The sequence below is a fragment of the Babylonia areolata genome, chromosome 13 (assembly GCF_041734735.1).
Source record: "Babylonia areolata isolate BAREFJ2019XMU chromosome 13, ASM4173473v1, whole genome shotgun sequence".
NCBI lineage: Eukaryota > Metazoa > Mollusca > Gastropoda > Neogastropoda > Buccinidae > Babylonia > Babylonia areolata.
This window is the reverse complement of record NC_134888.1, coordinates 39,645,166-39,667,454: the sequence shown is the minus strand read 5'-3', so window position 1 is coordinate 39,667,454 and position 22,289 is coordinate 39,645,166. Positions and strand designations below refer to the sequence as shown.

The 22,289-nt window shown below is 40.1% G+C and overlaps 2 protein-coding genes across 2 annotated transcripts in view; one reads left to right on the top strand and one right to left on the bottom strand.

Annotated features, from left to right (window-relative positions):
• LOC143288939 (very long-chain specific acyl-CoA dehydrogenase, mitochondrial-like) overlaps window positions 1-3,598 on the top strand; it is a 32,557-nt gene extending 28,959 nt beyond the window's left edge. Inside the window, exons 18-20 of the mRNA XM_076597622.1 lie at window positions 256-328; window positions 1,506-1,654; window positions 3,443-3,598. Of these exons, the coding sequence (XP_076453737.1) occupies window positions 256-328; window positions 1,506-1,654; window positions 3,443-3,580 (360 nt within the window). The 3' untranslated portion in view covers window positions 3,581-3,598. The remainder of the gene's footprint in view (window positions 1-255; window positions 329-1,505; window positions 1,655-3,442) is intronic.
• Window positions 3,599-11,646: 8,048 nt separating this feature from the next.
• Window positions 11,647-22,289, bottom strand: part of LOC143289271 (retinal dehydrogenase 2-like) — a 46,545-nt gene continuing 35,902 nt past the window's right edge. The window contains exons 13-14 of the mRNA XM_076598271.1: window positions 15,498-15,537; window positions 11,647-13,715 (exon numbers count right to left, since the gene is read on the bottom strand). Coding sequence (XP_076454386.1) covers window positions 13,683-13,715; window positions 15,498-15,537 — 73 coding nt within the window. The 3' untranslated portion in view covers window positions 11,647-13,682. The remainder of the gene's footprint in view (window positions 13,716-15,497; window positions 15,538-22,289) is intronic.

The following is a 22,289-nucleotide window of genomic DNA, read 5'->3' as shown; positions in this document are numbered from 1 at the left end:
GCCTGTGAAGGTCCATGTGTATGAGTGGTTGTTATGTTTGGTGCACTCATGACTGGGCTGTTCAACTGTGTGTGTGTGTGTGTGTGTGTGTGTGTGTTGTTTCACAGACGGCAAAAGCTGTGGAGCAGTTTGGAGGAACTGTTGAGGATCTGCTGATCAAGTTCAACAAAAACATCATTGGTTAGTGTCAGATGTGTGTGTGTGTGTGTGTCTGTGTGTGTGTGTGTGTGTGTGTGTGTGTGTGTTGTTTCACAGACGGCAAAAGCTGTGGAGCAGTTTGGAGGAACTGTTGAGGATCTGCTGATCAAGTTCAACAAAAACATCATTGGTTAGTATCAGATGTGTGTGTGTGTGTGTGTGTGTGTGTGTGTAGATTCTATCATTTGTAGGTTCCTGATTATCCATGGACTGAGCTTGAAAAAAGGCAGATACAATCAGAGACGTTTTACAAACGAGACTTATTTTTTCCCAGATGAACCCTACAATGCCCTGCTTATATATGTGTGATATAGTGATAAAAGTCTTTTCTCAGCTAAGCATGAGCATGATATAGTGATAAAAGTCTTTTCTCAGCTAAGCAGGAGCATGATATAGTGATAAAAGTCTTTTCTCAGCTAAGCAGGAGCATGATATAGTGATAAAAGTCTTTTCTCAGCTAAGCAGGAGCATGATATAGTGATAAAAGTCTCTTATCAGCTAAGCAGGAGCATGATATAGTGATAAAAGTCTTTTCTCAGCTAAGCAGGAGCATGATATAGTGATAAAAGTCTTTTCTCAGCTAAGCAGGAGCATGATATAGTGATAAAAGTCTTTTCTCAGCTAAGCAGGAGCATGATATAGTGATGACCATAAAAGTCTTTTTTCAGGTAAGCCATGAGCATGTCACAAAAAGTCTTTTCTCAGCTAAGCAGGAGCATGACACAGTGATAGAAGTCTTTTCTCAGCAAAGCCATGAGCATGACAGTGATAACCATACAGAATTTTCTAAGCCATGAGCATGACAGTGATAACCATACAGTATTTTCTCAGCCATGAGCATGACAGTGATAACCATACAGAATTTTCTCAGCCATGAGCATGACGTGGTGGTGACCATAAAAGTCTGTACTCAGCTAAGCTATGAGCATGTCACAGTGATAAAAGTCTTTTCTCAGCTAAGCTATGAGCATGTCACAGTGATAAAAGTCTGTACTCAGCTGAGCTATGAGCATGTCACAGTGATAAAAGTCTGTACTCAGCTAAGCTATGAGCATGTCACAGTGATAAAAGTCTGTACTCAGCTAAGCTATGAGCATGTCACAGTGATAAAAGTCTTTTCTCAGCTAAGCCACAAGCATGACAAAGTGGTGGCCATGAAAGTCTTTTTAATTACACATACTTAACCGTGACCCACTAATACAGACTCCGGCAGGGGTCTGATTCCTGTACTGTGCAAAATACTACCCGCCTAAAATTCCTTTCTAAGCTAAGTCATGAGCTAAGCCACAGTGTGGGCTGGTTTCCAGACGAACAGTTTGTGCTGAAGCGGGTGGCGGACTCGGCCATCGACATCTACTGCATGGTGTCGGTGCTGTCCCGTGCCTCACGCAGCCTGAAAGAAAACCTGTCCTCCGCCCAGCACGAGAAGCTCATGTGTGAGGTGTGGTGCGATGAGGTGAGGACGTCACGCTTGGCTGCTTTTTTTACTGTAAATGTTATCAAGTAAACTTGATGATTCGTAATGTGATGAAATGTATGAGCATGTTGTTCTGTTTAAAAACAGAATTCGGAAAGAGAAATATATACTTACTGATCTGTTTAAAAAAATTTTTTAAATTAATATATATACATATATATATATATATTTATTTATGTATGTATGTAGCTATAAATTGAAGAACACACACGCACGCACACGTTTAAAACTGAGTATGCTTTTCCAGCATATTTTCACACATTTCTTATGCTCTGATGAATGTTCTTCCCTCTCTGTAGATAATCTTGGCATGTGAATGACTGGTGTGTAAACACTCTGATTTGTCTGTGCACAACATTCAGCACTGTTTCAATACATGATTATTGTTATTATGTTTGTCTTGTGGGCTTGTAAAGTGAGCGTGTCTGAAAATTGTTCACACGTGGCTGTTTTTTTTATTTTGATATTTTTCTGTCAATACTTCTCACACATCTCTGATTTTTTTATTTTAATACTTTCTGTCCATACTTCTCACACATTTCTGATTTTTTATTTTAATACTTTCTGTCCATACTTCTCACACATTTCTGATTTTTTATTTTGATACTTTTCTCTCCTTTTCCCTCGTCACTGTGTTTTATTTTGATTTTTTTTCTTTCCTTCCTTCTCACACGTTGCTGATTTTTGTTTTGATATTTTCTTTCAGTATTTTTCTTTCCTTCTCACACGTTGCTGTTTTATTACATGTCGCTGTTTTTTATTTTGATATTTTTCTTTCCTTCTCAAACGTTGCTGTTTTATGACATGTCACTGTTTTTTATTTTGATATTTTTCTTTCCTTCTCAAACGTTGCTGTTTTATTACATGTCACTGTTTTTTATTTTGATATTTTTCTTTCCTTCTCAAACGTTGCTGTTTTATTACATGTCGCTGTTTTTTATTTTGATATTTTTCTTTCCTTCTCAAACGTTGCTGTTTTATTACATGTCACTGTTTTTTATTTTGATATTTTTCTTTCCTTCTCAAACGTTACTGTTTTATTACATGTCGCTGTTTTTTTATTTTGATATTTTTTCTTTCCTTCTCACACGTCGCTAACTTTAACATGTTGCTGTTCTTTATTTTGATGTTAATCTTTCCTTCACAGACGTCTGGGTTTTTTTATTATATGTTGATGTTTTTCTTTCCTTTTCACACATTGCAGTTTTTTTTACATGTTGCTGTTTTTTTATTTTGACTTTTTTTTTTCCTATTCACCCATCGCTGTTTTTTATTTTGATATTTTTCTTTCCTTCTCACACGTTGCTGATTTTTACATTTCGCTGTTTTTTATTTTGATGTTATTCTTTCCCTGCCCTTCACAGATATCACTTGTTTGGTTTTTTTTATATGTTGATGTTTTCTTTCCTTTTCACACATTGCTGTTTTTTACTTGTTGCTGTTTTTTATTTTGACGTTATTCTTTCCTTCACATACGTCACTGTTGATATTTTCTGTCTTTTTCACACATTGCTGTTTTTTACTTGTCGCTGTTTTTTATTTTGATGTTATTCTTTCCTTCACATACATCGCTGTTTTTTGGGTTTTTTTAATATGTTGGATGTTTTTCTTTCCTTTTCACACATTGCTGTTTTTTACATGTCGCTGCTTATTTATTTTGATGTTTTTCCTTCCTATTCATACATCACTGTTTTTTATTTTGATGTTTTTCTTTGCTATTCATACATTACGGTTTTTTATTTTGATGTTTTTCTGTCCTTCTCCCAGGCGGCGGAGCGCATCCAGAGCAACCTGGCTGCCGCCTCCAGCAGCAAGGTGCACAAGAACTTTGACGCCCTGGTCAACATCTCCAAGAACGTGGTGCAGAACGGGGGTGCCTTCCAGGTCCATCCGCTGGGATACTGAACGCAGAGTTGAAAGAGTGGGGGGGGGTGGGGGGTTAGGGATGTTGGAGGACAGGGGGGTTAGGGATGTTGGAGGACAGGGGGTGGGGGGTTAGGGATGTTGGAGGGCAGGGGGGTGCAAGGGGGCAGGAAGAGTCTGGAGGTGGTGGGAAACCGGGGGAGGGGGGGAGGGGGTGTCTATCCACTGAGAGTACCTGAACATCGATTTTTTTTTTTTTTTTTTAACAGGTTGAAAAGCTTGGGGGGGGGGTTGGAGAGAGGCTTGTTGCATAGGCAGTAGTTTGGTCTGAGGAGGGGAGAGGTCCTATGTATGACTAATGTTAATTGAAAGCAAGATAGGTCTTTCCGCAACTAACCAACCAACCAACCAATCAGCCAACCATCAACTAACTGATGATGGGTGAGAGCAAAAGTAGCATAGTCATCGGGGAAAACAATCCCAAAAACCACGAAAGAGAGAAAGAAAAAGAGAGAACAGACTACGTTGCATTCCTATTGCATGTGGATGGGGGGTTGCAGGAGGGGGGTGGGAGAGCAGAAAGGGGGATGCCAGCACCCTCATCGTCCATTCCTCCCAGAACAAAGCTGTGTCCTGTTTTGGGAAGTGCTTCAGCCTGGATCATTCCTGTTGTTGGTGTTGGAGAGGTGCTGGACTATTATGGTTTGATGATCAAGAGGCTGGATCTGGGCATCGAGACTCTTGTGTCTGTATGTGTGTGTGTGTGTGAGCATACAATGGAATCACCAAAACCTCAAGTGGTGTGTCCTGCTGCCGCTGCAAATCTTTGGTAACATTAAAAGTGTTAGCATAAATGTTCTGAAACGTGGGCTTATGTGTAGGTTTGAAAGAAAAAAAACCCAAGGAGATGTATATGGGTGATGTGTTTTGAACGCATGAAAATCAAATCATATCAGGAAGTATCACAAGATGGGTTTGTACAAGCTGCAACATGGATGGAAACAGATGCCAATTTGTTGTGCTTGTACTTTTTTTTCTTTTGTCTGTTTTGTTCAGCAGCATCTGTGTTAAACAGGAATGCTTGCCTGATAGAAATTGATCTGTAGAACATGAAAGATGGAATGGCCTTTTTTTTGGAGAGGAAAAAAAGAAAGGAATGAGAAAAACTGTGACTACACCATATCAGTTTGACAGCTAGATGAAAGATGAGAGTTAGTTACCAGGCGCTAATCACCCTTGTTTGTGGCTGTAGGGGGAGAGTAGCTGATAGTTTTGAGCTTGTTTTTGAGTTCGCTATGCTTGCTGAGTTTGCTCTCGAGTTAGCCACGCTTCGCTGAGTTTAGCTTTTGGAGTTCGCCTTCTTTTTTTCTGGCTGGTCTATGCAAATTTTAATTTGTGGTGATGTTCAAAGTGTGGAAACTGACATTCCTGTCGTGGTAGTTAGCTGTGCATCGTGCCCTTGTTAGATATGATCCAGTGATGTTGTTTCCGTCCTAGTTTGGTGATTGATTTTGATGCCGCTTTCAGTCTTTGACAAGGAACACAAATAAGGCAGCAGCTTGGAGGTCCGACAGCACAGCCAGTGAGTTTTCTTTGCTGTAAGGGCAGGTTTATTTACTTTAAAAAGTGCACAACAAGTAGTGTGTTAAAATCCTTCATGACATATAGACCAAAAATACATAGTGTCACATAATCAGCATTTATTTCCTGGAGTTACCACAGCAAAAAGATAGGTTTGTTTTTGATGAGATTTAAGGAACAGCATTTTTGTTAAAATGATTGATAATTCAACAATGGGTATGACAGAAACAAACAATTGAAGAACAGTTTTTCCTCAAAATGAAAAATATTAAGATTGTGTCAGATTTTAAAAGAATTTACAAAAGACTGCGGATACCAAAAAGCCTTAATGCTGTGGTATATATTAATAACTCGTCAAAAAGTAGAGGTGCACAATTTGCTTGTCATCAATTTGTTGTTTTATTTTCCTCTTTTTTTTTTCTTGGTAGTTTTAGGGATTTTGATGATGTAACTGTATTTTGTGGTATTAGATTACCAGTAGTGTTTATATGGGTTAGTTTTATCAGTGGTTTTATTATTGAAGTTGGATTGTCTGGAAGACGTTGTAAGATCTACACAGATCAGCTCAAAAGAATTTATTTGTACATAGTGTTATACAGCCATATCATGTGATGATGTTTTGTGTATGATGTTCGAGCTTTTTTTAAACATGACAATGCAAACAATGCAACTGATGGATGAAGAGAATGGTACTTACACACACAAAAAAAAAAGGAGAGAAAAAAGTGCAGAATACTTTGGTTTAAAAAAAATGTGTAGAAACAAGCTGTTACAAGTTTGAAGTCAGACACATGTATTGTAAACTGATTTGACAGAAGGTGTAAATGAAGTGAGGCAGGCAGAAAAGCGGAAGCAAGCTTTAACAAGTTCAACAAATGTGATCTGTTCTCTAGGTTGTGCCCTTTAAAACTGCATCATTTTAGCAGGGGTTTTTTTCTTCTTCTTTTCCTTTCTTTTTTTTAATGTGATGCACATGGAGCACTCTTTTTGTCTTATTCATTCAGGATCAATACTGAGTGGTGGTGTTGTTTGTTTTGTTTCAGGGTTTTTTTTTTGTTGTTTTTTTGTTTTTTTCCTTGTTTTTAAGGAAGGGTCTGATTCGTTACTTGTCCAGTCCTACTTTTTACAGTGGTCCTGTTTGAAATGTCTTCCATCTTTCCTCAGGTAGAAGGACCCTTGTCGCTTCACTAGTGAAGTTCTTTGTCTGCTCTCATACATTGTTATGCTGCTTTTTTTTTTTAATACCCTTTCAGTCATGTTGAGAAAGGTTCACTCTTGGCTGAAGATCTTCTGCAAGAGAGAGAAAATGTAGAGAAGAATCTGAACAGCCCAGATCTGATGATGATTAACGTGGGTGATTATTGTGATCAATAAGAACAGTGTCAACCTCTGCTTGCTCTGCAAGTAAAAACCAGTGGGGCAGCAACTGATTTCATTTATGTTAAGAAAAGAAGCTGCAGCACTGTGACAACTGAGACCAAACGTAGTGAAATGTTCTGGTACTTGATGAGGATTTAAATGCTTGCTTACATTATTCGTTTGTCTCTTGATTTTATGCCAGAAGTCTGCACGGTCTTTGAAACAGGAAGTCTTGCCAGATTGATGACACAAAACATTTTCCCTGTGAGGGACTGATCAAGTGATATTGTGTTGTATTGTTTCGTTTCACTGTGCTGGATTCTCCGTGTCCTGTGTGATAGCGTTAGCTTCGAAGCTGTTGTAATCTTCTTCCCAGGGTTAGCTAGTGTAGTTCAGCTGTTTTGTGAAAAAGCAAGGCCAGTGTGTGTGTGTGTGTATGTGATAACCTGGATGAAAATGTCTTGCTAGATTGATTACAGTTTGACTTTTACCTCATTGCTTTTCCAGAACATATTTTACAATTTTGAGTGGTCTTATCTGACAGTGTCATGTATTTTCTTGAATGTTGCGTGAACAAAATTTCTGACACCTTTTACCACATGATGCGAGAAGAGACTGGAGTGGCACCAACTTGTATTGCAGATGTCTTTCTTTCTTGGTGTGTGAAAAAAATAAACCACTTGGATTCTGCTTTATTTTGTAATAACCACCTTTGGTTTTATTCATTGATGTGGTTGTTTGTACTGAATGTGTGAATGCCCACAAAGAATGCTTAGCTTACTCAGTACGGCCAGTCCTCTCTTCTCCTCTACACAGACCCCTCGGATGTCCAGTGGGTGTCTGAATGACCCAACCTTTAGCTTCCATCATCAGAATTGTGGTATTCTTTGTCAACATTCACCTCTTCAGTATAAGAGCCTTCTGCTTGCAATATTTTGATGATGGTAATTTGGGTGAAATGCTGTTAATGTCGTCTCTTTCGCCGTTCGTATGGAGAGAGTTAAATGTGTTAAGGGAGTAACATGATGTGAGAGTTGGAAATGTGAGCATGCCACTGGAGTACAAGAGAGTAGGCACATTCGCATTGACAGTAATTGCTAAAAATAGAAAATGAAAAAACGTTTGGTAGTTGGTTGTGTGTATTTATTATTTGGGAGTGTTGCCATGCATTGTTCATGCTGTCATGGGTGAGCATTGTGGGTACATTTCATCAAAATGTTCCCCTGAGTGAATAAACAAATGCATTGTTCATGCTGTCATGGTGAGCATTGTGGGTACATTTCATCAAAATGTTCCCCTGAGTGAATAAACAAATGCATTGTTCATGCTGTCATGGTGAGCATTGTGGGTACATTTCATCAAAATGTTCCCCTGAGTGAATAAACAAATGCACATGACAGTGCGATGCGGACGACTGTGAGAATGATAAAAACCTTTTTCTTGTCTTTTTTTTTCTTCAATATGTTTCTTTTTTTTTCAACCACGTTGTGTGCAGTGATTATTATTTTGTCCATCAACTTCAGCAGTTCTTTCACCTGTTCAGCTACAGTAAACAATTCAGCTCTGTTCTTCCCAAGTAGATATACTTTAATTACTTCCCTTTACCCATGGAAATAGACCAGTACTGCCAGTCAGCTCAGCCACGACAGATAATCTGACAGCATGCTGGGAACAAGTTAATCAAATGTTGACTGTTTCGTACCTATGGTTTGTGTAACACTTGCTAGACTGTGTTGCAGAGATAACCTTCACTTGGTGATTGGCTCTGTAAGTCATGTTGCTTGCTTACTCTAGAATGCTTGGTTTGACAACAGTCAACATTTAGCCCTTCCAGAACTGTAAGGATTACAGCTTGTGCATTCTTTCAGTCTTGAAGATATTCACAGTTATTTTTAGATGGTTTAGAAGTTAAAAGAATAACAGCTGACATAAATCCTTCACATACTGCATCTCCTGTCAGTGTTTTCTACTACTACGATCATTCAAAATATTGTCACTATCAAAAGCACTGTGTACATTTTAAAACAGTTTGTTTGATACTTGAGTAGTTTTGATCATTAACAAAACTTGCAAACCAAACTTTGCAACTTGCCTGTAAGTTTATGAAGAATTGTGTCCCTTTCCTGACTGCACAAACTTGGTTGAAAAACAAGTTTGACAATTCAGGATTCTGTCTAATATCATCATCTTAGATGAACAGACTATAAATAAATAAACGAACGTGCCCTAGCACCGCTTGGACATAGGGTGCACCAAAACTTGTCAACACCACACTTTTTGAAACAAGGTATACTATAAAATAATGCTCCACATTGCTTCATGGATGGAAAGAGACCCACTTAAAATTAAAAAAGTTAATTTTCATAGCACACATTTGGTTGACTGATATGGATACCTGAACAGTGCCTGTCCTCGGTCAGAGACCAAGCTCTAACACTTTGCAAGCACGGAGTCATTTGCACAACAGGCTGCCAGCTTTGTTAGAGCCAACTGAAGAGTTACCATTGGGTGCTCATTCCTGTGTCATTCAGACAGGCTTCACTCACACACACACACACACACACACAGCGGAATTTACTACAAAATTTTGCTAGGGAAAGCTCTTATCGGGGTTCTTTTACATGTGTGAAGTGCATGCTACACATGGGACCTTGATGCATCACCACATCCTGAATTGTGTCCAGCCAGACACCACAAGTAGAGGGGGAGGATTTCTGCTAAGTGAGGGATTTGACCCTGTATGCTCAGATTCTCTTGCTATGTTGGCGGACGTGTTATCGCAAGGCCACCACTCCACAAGAATGGGTTTGATTCCTCCCTGGAAGCACAGGAAGAGGTAGCTGTGTTTAACCCATTCAGCGCTATGGAGTTTACAGCCTTACCCAGCTTCCCTGCCACACTGCTGGGGAAAAACGCAGTAAATATACTAAAATCAACCTTCCCCCCACCCCCCAACCTCCCCCACTCAAAACTGGTGTGTGGACACAACTGGAAAGCCTGTAGAAGTCAGTTTGCTTTGCTTGCATTTTATGCTGCTGCTGCTGCTTTCGTGGGTTGAACTCCCACATTCACTCATTTGTACATGAGTAGGCTTTTATGTGTATGACCATTTTTATTCTGCCATGTAGGCAGCCATACTCTGTTTTTGGGGGTGTGCTTTACATAACCCATCGAATTCAGGATCTTTAACGTGCACTTTGATCTTCTGCTCGCGTATACACACGAAGGTGGTTCAGGCACTTGCAGGTCTGCACATATGTTGACCTGGGAGATCAGAAAGATTTCCATCCTACCAGCCGCCGTGGTGAAGTGGTTAGCGTTGCGGACTGACGGCTGGGAGGACGCGGGTTCGAATCCCAGTGGAGGAGAGTTTTTCGGCCCGTGGCCGGCTCCTACCCAGAGTTGAGTGGGCTTAAATGGGAAGACTGGGACCACACAGTCGAGTGTCATCCACTTCAAGGATGCGTCTTTGGGTGTGTTGCTCTAATTATCTGACCAACACTGCAAGTGTCTGTATCTCTCGGGCCTGGTTAACACCGGGATATCATTATGACAGGAAGCATAGAGTACAGCCTTGTCATGCAGTCCCAAACCAAAATGGACTCCATAGCAACATCATCATCGTCATCCTCCTCCATCGTCATCAATATAAACAAAACAGTCGCAAAGTCTGTGGCCTTTCATGCCCTGCTCTCATTGTGACCTCAGTTTCGATATACCTCCACTTTGTTGCTTGGGGTGAGTCCTGTCAATGTCTTCAGTGTCGGCAGATTCATGGGGTGGCCACAGCAGTGCAGGGTCTCCTCTGGTGTGTGGCCTCCTGGCGACCTAACATCAATGGTTCCCTGCGGACTGCCGATGCTGGAACTGTGACAGACGAACCCGGGTATGGCTGTGTATGGGGGAATCTAAATGAGTGGCGTGGGAAAAATGCCACTGAAATGGTGCAGATGATGGGGCAGCAAAAAAAAAAAAAAAAAAAAGATCTCCATCCTTTACCCACCAGGAGCCGTTACCAAGATTCAAACCCGGGACCCTCAGATTGAAAGTCCAACGCTTTAACCACTTGGCTAACGCGACCTGTCTGCGGTTTATGCATATGTATGAACAAGGAGACAGTTTTACTGAAACAACGTTTGATGCCAGAGCATTGCTCAGGTGCAGGTAGGGCTGAATGAGTTGAGGTGTTTCATGCTAAGGATTACTGGATCCAGTGCTTGAAGCCAGTTAAACAAATGCTGAAGTATGTGTGAAGCGAGTTAAACAAACGCTGAAGTATGTGTGAAGCGAGTTAAACAAACACTGAAGTATGTGTGAAGCGAGTAAAGCAAACACTGAAGTATGTGTGAAGCGAGTTAAACAAACACTGAAGTATGTGTGAAGCAAGTAAAGCAAACACTGAAGTATGTGTGAAGCGAGTTAAGCAAACACTGAAGTATGTGTGAAGTGAGTTAAACAAACACTGAAGTATGTGTGAAGCGAGTTAAACAAACGCTGAAGTATGTGTGAAGCGAGTTAAACAAATGCTGAAGTATGTGTGAAGCAAGTTAAACAAACACTGAAGTATGTGTGAAGCGAGTTAAATGCTGAAGTATGTGTGAAGCGAGTTAAACAAATGCTGAAGTATGTGTGAAGCGAGTTAAACAAACGCTGAAGTATGTGTGAAGCGAGTTAAACAAACGCTGAAGTATGTGTGAAGCGAGTTAAACAAATGCTGAAGTATGTGGAAAGGAACATGAAGATCTTTCCTTCTCCTTCCCATCCTTGTTCTTCTTTTTGTTGCTCATCGTCCAGTCAGCCACACAGGGCCATATCAGGACTGTCCAACCATACAAATGCTCAACCGTGTCAACAAACACATCCACCAAAAAATCACACGAAGACAAACCCACAAAATACTGTCCACGACACAGTTTCCCAACCATTTCCTTCTTCCGGTCATCATGAATAATTCAGTAGTGTGAGGATGATGTCAATTAAACATGATTCACAGAGAAGGTGGTGCTCAAGTAAAAACACACACACATTTACAAATGAGAGTACAGGAATGCAATGTGTCGAGACTGATCAAAGAAAAAAAATGATCATAAAACCCAACACATTCTCACTTTATCAAATCTAAGCCTCAACAGCATGCACCACACACATTATTCACACTGAAGTCATCAAAGTTTTGTGTCTTTTATTGATAATTTAGGCACTGCTAGAGTACACATATGTTAGACACTGCTAGAGTACACGTATGTCTCCACAATGGGGTTTTTGTTTAATTCCATTTTTCCAACAGAAGCCCATTGATTATTTGCCACGTTTCCATCATACCGAACTTATATACGCAGACTCTCTGCTTATTCATGACAGCGTTGTTTTTTGTAGACCTGTGTTGCGTTCCATGCTGATTCATCATATCTACACACACATCGTGGAGGCTGAAATTAGGCTGAATGAGATGCTTCTGATTATAGGTTAGAAACTTCCCATAAACAAAGCTCAAAAGACTTGCTCAAAACCCCACTTTTCTGTGTCTTCTCTCAGGTAAAGGAAAGCATGTGTACAAGTATTATAAAAGGGGGAGGGGGAGGAGAGAGAGGGGAAAGTTTGAAAAAAAAAAAACTGACAAAAGTTTATGGCACAAATTAAAAAACTGCTATTTTTCCTCAGTGAAGATATATTCTTGGGATCTTCAGTAATACGGTGCAGGTGAGGAGGGGAGATAACACATGCACACGGTACTTTTTAATCTTGGTATCCGTTTAAAACATTGTCCTAATATTTCAACATGAGACTTTAACAGATGCACAGTACTCCTTCTTAATGAAGACACCAGTTTAAAACATTGTCCTAATATTTCACCATGAGACTTTTAATAGCTGCAACTTGATTTTTCTATTTAACTGCAGAATACATAGCACCAAACGGAGATGTTGGGTTAGTGACAGGGAGGAAGAAAAGCCAGTTCTGTTTTAAAAGATTGTTATTCCATTGTTTTAACAAGGATTGTACAATAACAATGTGATGTTTACATAAAATAGTAAAATATATTTCACTAGAACTGATCAAGAGATATATAAAAAATATATATAAATTAAAAAACACCTGCAACAAAGCAATTTTACAAACAATTGAGCTTGGTTCTCAACAATAACACGTAATAAAATATTTTAGAATCAATCTAAATCGCCACATTCACAATCTGCATCTGAAGTTCTTGCATAACCATCATAACATGGAAAACACAAAAAGATAATGTGAGCACACTTATTTCATAACAGAGATAAATCATACTTAAATTTTCTGATTCAAAAGAAATTTAAACAAGGTAATAATACATGTACATATGTCTGATAAAAAAAATAATTCACCATCCAAGCAACTATGTGTCTGTGACAACCACATTCAGTGGGGTAGTCTGCTTGGCCAGAGGAAATCTTTTCAGACAGTTTCAGATGATAATACTGTAAACAGAATATTTAGATGTTCACAACGAAAAATATAATAATTGTATGTGCAGTCTTGCTGCAAACATCAAATAACAAATAAACTTCTCTTGCAGACACTGTGTTCATGATTGCATTCAACAGCATTCTCTGGATCAATCTTTTGCACATGGCATCTCCAACAACAAAAGAAATCTCCCAGTACCCCTAAAATCAGGGAATTTGGAATTCACAATCAGAAATAAGTAATAAAAATATTAAAAAGTAAACATTTCAAACTGTGTCCACATTTTTCTTCACACCTGATTTATCAAAATCCCTCATTTTTTCACATTGTGTCTGGATTTTCCTCACTGTCTTGGTTTTCCTCAAGATCCCAAATCTTCTTTGTGATATCTGCACTACTTATTCAAGTCGTCGTGTGTGAAAACGACACATTCACTTCTGTGTACATACAGGAAGCATTTTGACAAACATCAGTAATGACCTTGTACATTCTGGACAACTTAGCCATGTTCTAGTGCATGGGAAGGACAAAAGGGAAAAAAAAAAAAAAAAAAAAGCTCTGTTAGTAGGAAACATTTTGGCAAATGTCAGTAATGTAGTTCTGATAGAAAAATCAAAACTGGAAAAAAAAAGAAAAAAAAAAAGGTGGGCAAAAGCTTCACAGAAATTGAGCAGATTCATCACAGAGTGCTGGACTCAGTAGCAAAGAAAGAAAGAAATAAAAGAAACCAGCTCTGGTGCTTGGAGGAACCTGGTTCACTTTATGAAGTCTTGCTGGGCAGCTTGATGGTCACCTGAAATGAGAATTAGCACTTCAACTATACTTTGCTGTACATATAGTAAATGAGAATGAGCACTTAAACTATACTTTGCTGTACATATAGTAAATGAGAATTAGCACTTAAACTATACTTTGCTGTACATATAGTAAATGAGAATTAGCACTTGAACTATACTTTGCTGTACATATAGTAAATGAGAATTAGCACTTAAACTATACTTTGCTGTACATATAGTAAATGAGAATTAGCACTTCAACTATACTTTGCTGTACATATAGTAAATGAGAATTAGCACTTGAACTATACTTTGCTGTACATATAGTAAATGAGAATTAGCACTTGAACTATACTTTGCTGTACATATAGTAATTAGCACTTGAACTATACTTTGCTGTACATATAGTAAATGAGAATTAGCACTTGAACTATACTTTGCTGTACATATAGTAAATGAGAATTAGCACTTCAACTATACTTTGCTGTACATATAGTAAATGAGAATTAGCACTTCAACTATACTTTGCTGTACATATAGGAAATGAGAATTAGCACTTCAACTATACTTTGCTGTACATATACTGATATAGTAAATGAGAATAAGCACTTAAACTATACTTTGCTGTCCATATAGTAAATGTGAATAAGCACTAAAACTCTATACTCTATATAATACAATAATGTAAAAATAAAATAATGATAATAATAATAATAAAGTTTCTGCTCCTAAACAAGAATAACAACTGCAAAAAAACTACATTCTGCAAAAAACAATTTTTTAATAAAGACAGCCAAATTACACTATCTCTATCACCCAGACAAATCCTTCATCATTATACTAGTGTGAAATGATTCATACTGTCTTTAGTTAAGTGTTCATCAGAAACAAAGAACTGTCACTGGAAAGGAAATCAATTAAAATGAATTTACACTGACAAAGAAATATACAGAGAATAGTTACACACTTTGCCATTAAATAAAAAAAAATGTTTTATTAAATATCCAAGGAAGAAAATCATAACTATGCCATTCCAATGCACAAAGGAAAAACTCAAAATGTTTACGAGTATGAATCTTGTCTGTTTTTAACAATTATTGTCAACGTTTCTTCTGGTCAGCGCTGACGATCTACGCATTCCATACAGACTCACAGCTGGTGCCGTGAGAAAACACATGGGCCCTTTGTCAGTTTTCCTGAATTGCAATGTATGTACAAATACATCACAGAAAGGCTTCACTTCTTCAGGGTGTATTAGTTTCTGAGTCCTGGATTTGTATGTCCTGCTATGAGATTCTGTAACCCAGGGCCTTTACCTTTGTCTGAAAAACTGCTGGTTCTTCTTCTTCGTCGTCGGTGAGCTGCAACTCCCATGTTCACTGCTATGTACACCAGTGGGCTTTTACATGTATGACCATTTTTACCCCACCATGTAGGCAGCCATACTCCGTTTTCCGGGGGTAGGGGTGCGGGGGGGACGGGGTGCATGTTGGGTATGTTCTTGTTTCCATAATCCACCGAACACTGACATGGATTACAGGATCTTTAACATGCATATTTGATCTTCTGCTTGCATATACACACGAAGGGGGTTCAGGCACCAGCAGGTTAGCACATACGTTGACCTGGGAGATCGGAAAAAATCTCCACCCTTCACCTCACCAGGTGCCGTTACCGAGATTCAAACCCTGGACCCTCAGATTGAAAGTCCAATGCTTTAACCACTCGGCTATTGTGCCAGTCACTGCTGGTAAAAGTCCTGGATAACGAACTCTAGCCAGGAGAGTTAAAGTACTTACCGTCTTCACTTCAGTGTACTCATGCAGAGCGTACTCGCCACTGAAAAAACAACAACAGTAAAATGTTGATACAAGCACACATCCAAAGACAGCCTAACATTGATACAAGCACACATCCAAAGACAGCCTAACATTGATACAAGCACGCATCCAATTACAGCAAAACATTGATACAAGCACGCATCCAAAGACAGCCTAACATTGATACAAGCACGCATCCAATTACAGCAAAACATTGATACAAGCACGCATCCAAAGACAGCCTAACATTGATACAAGCATACATCCAAAGACAGCCTAACATTGATACAAACACATCCAATTACAGCAAAATTTCAATACAAGCACAGATCCAATCACAGCAAAACTTTGATACAAGCACACATTCAATTACAGCAAAACATTGATACAAGCACACATTCAATTACAGCAAAACTTTGATACAAGCACAAATCCAATTACAGCAAAACTTTGATACAAGCACACAATCAATTACAGCAAAACTTTGATACAAGCACAAATCCAATTACAACCTAACATTGACACAAGCACACATCCAATTACAGCAAAACATTGGTACAAGCACACGTCCAATCACAGCAAGACATTGATACAAGCACACAACCAATCACAGCAAGACATTGATACAAGCACACATCCAATTACAGCAAAACATTGGTACAAGCACACAACCAATCACAGCAAGACATTGATACAAGCACACATCCAATTACAGCAAAACATTGATACAAGCACACATCCAATTACAGCAAAACATTGATACAAGCACACTTCCAATTACAGCAAAACATCAATACAAGCACACATCCAATTACAGCAAAACACTGATACAAGCACACATCCACTGATACAAGCACACATCCAATTACAGCAAAACACTGATACAAGCACACATCCCATTACAGCAAAACATTGATACAAGCACACATCCAATTACAGCAAAACATCGATACAAGCACACATCCAATTACAGCAAGACATTGATACAAGCACACATCCAATTACAGCAAGACATTGATACAAGCACACATCCAATTACAGCAAAACACTGATACAAGCACACATCCCATTACAGCAAAACATTGATACAAGCACACATCCAATTACAGCAAAACATCGATACAAGCACACATCCAATTACAGCAAGACACTGATACAAGCACACAACCAATCACAGCAAAACTTTGATACAAGCACACAACCAATCACAGCAAAACTTTGATACAAGCACACAACCAATCACAGCAAAACTTTGATACAAGCACACATCCAATCACAGCAAAACTTTGATACAAGCACACATCCAATCACAGCAAGACATTGATACAGCATACACCTCCAAGGAGACCCTGGGCCGGTTGCACATGTCACAAGCTGTACAGCTAAATCGCTTAGCTGTACAGCTAAAATCGGGAATTCCCTGCAAGCGACGCTAACTGGGTTGCACAGGTCCAGTTATCTCTAGCTCCCCAGCTAATTTAGCCCCCCAACTTTAGAGGTGCTCGCAGCAGCTCTAAATCTCTTAGCTGATCAGCTAAATGTGTGTCAACATGGCTGGATTTATTCATCAATATTTTTGGGAGAGAATACAAAGAAGAAATCGAGTCTTCAGAGAACGATTTAACCCTCTTCAACAACTTGATGATGCAGAACTCTATTCACGCTACCGTTTTCGAAGGCCAGACATCCTCAGGATTGTTGATTTGTTGAGAAATGACTTGGAATTTGACATCCGAAGACGAGATACATTATCAGCAGAAATGCAGGTACTTGTATCATTGCGTTTCTATGCGTCTGGAAGCTTTCAGAATGTGGTAGGTGACACTGTGAATGTGCATAAGAGTACAGTGTCCAGAATAGTTCACCGTGTATCTGCAGCCTTGTGCCGACATGCCAGGGAGTTCATTTATTTCCCCAATCAAGCTGATGCCAACAGACAAAAGAGACAATTTCTTGTAAAGAATAATTTTCCAAATGTCATAGGATGTATAGATGGAACTCAGATAAAAATCCAGGCGCCAACAGAAAACGAACATGAATTTGTGAACAGGCGTGGTAAACATAGTATAAATGTACAAATTGTTTGTGATAGTGATCTGAGAATCATAAACTGTGTCGTCAGAAACCCAGGCTCTGTTCATGATGCAAGGATGCTCAGAGAGCTCTGTTTGGAGAGATTTTGAAAGACAACCACCTCTTTTAGATGGACTGATATTGGGTGACAGTGCCTATCCCCTGCGTCAATGGTTAATGACCCCTTTTCTGAACACCCTTAATAAGGTGAGTAATCTGCATTAAAAAAAAACAGGAGAGAGAGAGAGAGAGAGAGAGAGAGAGAGAGAGAGAGAGAGAGAGAGAGGTCAAATTTGGCAAAATGCAAGCAGCTAAAGCAACACATTTCAACAGTTAAATGTTTTAATGGAAATACTTCAGCTTGATTCAGATTCACCACAACATTCTGACCAAGAAAACTGTCAATTCACACCTTACCGGTACCTCACTCTTGTTTAAAAAAAATAAAACTGACTGTAAACTTAAATGCAATTTAAGCACTGGTTGAATGCACTACTTGTGCATAACTGAATTACTCATGATACAAGTTTATGTGCTCAGAATGTGAATTAAAAATGGAACCAACAAATTTTGGGTGATGCAAAACCAAGAAAAGGCATTCAGCAAAGAGACATATTTTCCACTAAACCTTTCAATTAAATGTGAGTATCCTAATTGAGTTACATATGGTCAATGGGAAACATTTTCACAGTAATCAAAATAATAATTAATATTATAAATTTAAAGCCACCATTTATTGACTAATAATTAAAGAAATCTAGTACTCCAGTACTACAATCATGAACATTAACAGAAAATGTACAAGCTTTTGGTTGTCCTTTGATTTGTGTGTGTGTGTGTGTGTGTGTGTGTGTGTGTGTGTGTGTGTGTGTGTGTGTGTGTGTGTGTGTGTGTGTGTGTGTGCATGTGTGTGTGTGTGTTGAGGGAGAGCGAGTGCTGGATGGGGACTGTTGGGGGGGTGGGGGGGGGGGGATCATGAGATGTGTCACTTGTTATTCTTGGCCAAGTTGTTTCTCCAAAAGCCTAATTTCTAATAAGAGTTTCTCTTTTTGTAGTTTGTGGACTTCAGCAGCATGCTCAATCTCTGCCTTCAGTTGTTGTTTTTGAAGTTCCTTCAGCTCATTGTCTGCACTGGCAGTACTCTGCAGTTGGGTCTTGATGATCTCCTTTAACTCTGTTGACACAGTCAAATACTTTGTGTACAGTTGTTCTGTCTCACTCTCTGCAGGGGGCACTCTGGTAAAGCGACGACGGCCTGATGATAAACCAGCAGGTGAAGAAGCTGAAGCATGTGCTGATGGGAAAGGCAGATTTGTTGGAGGCTGCGATGTCACTGTGGCAGATGGCAGGGATGTGGCAGATGACAGGGATTTGGCAGATGGCAGGGATGTGACAGTGGCAGATGGCAGGGATGTGGCAGATGACAGGGATTTGGCAGATGGCAGGGATGTGACAGTGGCAGATGGCAGGGATGTGGCAGATGACAGGGATTTGGCAGATGGCAGGGATGTGACAGTGGCAGATGGCAGGGATGTGGCAGATGGCAGGGATGTCACTGTGGCAGATGGCAGGGATGGGGCAGATGACAGGGATTTGGCAGATGGCAGGGATGTGGCAGATGACAGGGATTTGGCAGATGGCAGGGATGTGACAGTGGCAGATGGCAGGGATGGGGCAGATGGCAGGGATGTGGCAGTAGTATATGGCAGGGATGTGGCAGTGGAAGATGGTGGGGATGTGGCAAAGGGCCAGGGTGTGGCAGTGGTAGATGGCAGGGATGTGGCAGTGGTAGATGGCAGGGATGTGGCAGTGGCAGATGGCAGGGATGTGGCAGGAACAGCAACTGTATTCCAGACAATGTGCCCTGTATCATCCGAAACAATCAGAATGGGCATTTCTTCCAGTGTTGTGTCAGGATTTGGTGGAAGACTGATGGAACACCCTGAAAGAGAAATACAAATTCAAAGCAAGGAGAAATACAAATTCAAAGCTAATTGAAGACCTATTTTATTTCTATTATTTGTTCAACAAATAAGACTAATTTAAAAAGAGAAGTGAATATCTTCCTAAGGCCATTAGGTTTTAGAGGCAGTGTTAATATGAATAATGAGGTGTTTAACAAATGAGTGATCACGTCACCCCTCTGACAGGGTTCTATTGCTTTTATTCCTTGGCAGCAAACCTGATACTCAAACACTCAGGTCCAGAGAAGAAATGGTAGTTGAAGCACCTTTTACTTATGATAACAACAGCATGGCGTTAGGCAGAATCAAACCTGGAGCCTTTTGTTTCCAAGTTCAACAATTTAAACACTCTGCCATGTCATCTCACATAAATGATTAATATTTCTTTATTATTATATTTCACTGGTATAAGCTGCCTTTTTCAATGTTCCTTATTTTGTTGTTGTTATTGTTGTTGTTGTTTAATGTTCATTCATTTTACTTGTGGCATTGGATAACTGGATATAGGACTAAATTTGTTTCAGCAAGAGCATCTTCATATAATAGGTTACTTTTTTTTTTTATATTACTTAGTCAGAAAATTTTAACAAAGTAGAAATCAAATCACACACACACACACACACACACACACACACACACACTTCTCAAAGATTCACATGAATCTCAAACTGTACATGGTAAACTTGCTGTTAGAACTGATGTACACATTGTGGAAAATATGAAACTAATGTTAAAAATAATAAATTAGAGAGTGGGGATGGGGTGGGTGTAGGGGTTTGGAGTTGTGGTTTACCTTACTCATTGTGTTAACTACTGTATGTCTCCTTGTTACTATGGGCCATATGGCCTGGAAAGACTGAATAAAATTATTTGTTATTTTTATTGTTGTTGTGTTATTGTCACACACACACACACACACACACACACACACACACACACACACACACTAGCACATCTCCAACCTTTATCCCAGTAATAGGCCTTTTTTCCAAATTGTATGTAGTGTGACACCTACAGACGTTGTGTTACATAATATGTAATCCAACACCCCACCCCCCACCCCAACACACACACAGATGCATGACAGCGAAATGAACATTCTTTGCTTAAGTGTGTTTTCCCCTGCCCAAATCTCCAAATGGATAAGTCATCACATACCTTTAATTTCACCTTCTCCGGAGTCAATGCTGCCTTCCTTGATTCCTTCAATCAGTGCTGACCCCTCAAATATATCAGCCATAATGTCTAAGTTAGGCATCTCCTCTGACTTTCCAGAGCCGGTAGGAGGGTTTTTCCGGGCTCTCAGTTGTGATTTGGCCTCAGTAGACAGTTTCGACCATTTCTCTTTTATTTCACTGACAGTTCTTTTCACTGTGCTTACTGCATTCACTGCATCCGTGATCTGCTGCCATGCAGTTTGTTTGTTTTTGTTTGAAAGAGAAGCACGCAGCTTGCTTTGAAGTATCTCCTTTTTGTTTTTGAATTCTTCGATCAAAGTCAACGTCTCGCTTGCTGAGAAATTGGCCTTCCTAGGTTTTTTAGCTGCTGGTGTTGCCTCCATCTTGTTGAATCCAACAGTGTGAAATTCTCGGCAACTGAAAGCAGGCCTACGTGCTTCTTGGAAAAAAGAAAGGAGACACCTCCAGGAAACGGGGCAAATTTATTTTCGGAACGGGATTTCCCAATGAAACAGCCTTAGCTGGACAGGTAGCTATCTGCCCAGTTAAATTTGCTTGTGCAACGCAAATCTTTAACTGGCCAGCTACGGCTGGTCCGCTAAGCTAACTGCCCAGATAAGAAGCTGATCAGCTAGGCGTTAGCGGATCAGTTTGTTGTGCAACCGGCCCCCTGTGGCCGAATCGGTCAGAGGCTGGCCTTCTGATCCAGTGTTCACCTGTGATCGGGGTTCGAAACCCCCGTTTCGGCAAGGTGTGGTGTCCTTGGGAAATGCACCTTACTCCAGCAAGGTGTGAATCATTTACCTGACCGGTCGGGGGAAGGTTAAATCAGCGGAAGGAAAGAAGTGGGCCCTGCCTTCCTATGCCATGCCTTAGATGCAGTGGATGTGAATCCACTTCCCCTTAGGCTGTAAAAGGCTGAGGGAGATTAAACCTTACACATCCAATTACAGCCAAACACTGATGCAGGGAACACCTCTAATCACAGTGAAACATTGATACATTGCATTCACGCATACACATCTGCCGGCATACGTGCATCAGTTCTGTATGCACTGTTCCCTCTCCCCCCCCCCCTTCTCACACCTCCACCCCTTCCACAACCCCTTCTTACCTCCCCTACCCCAATCCTGTATCACTTGAAGTGTAAAAATAATAATGATAATAATGGACATTTGTATAGTGCGTTTTTACCAGAAATAATGCTCAAAGCGCTTTACATTTCGTTCCCCTTTTCCACCCTACCCCCTGGAATACACTGGCACAGTACCTCCACTGAACACTCAACAACCACTAACCCACCCCCTCCGTGCTGGAATACACTGGCACAGTACCTCCACTGAACACTCAACAACCACTAACCCACCCCCTCCGTGCTGGAATACACTGGCACAGTACCTCCACTGAACACTCAACAACCACTAACCCACCCCCTCCGTGCTGGAATACACTGGCACAGTACCTCCACTGAACACTCAACAACCACTAACCCACCCCCTCCGTGCTGGAATACACTGGCACAGTACCTCCACTGAACACTCAACAACCACTAACCC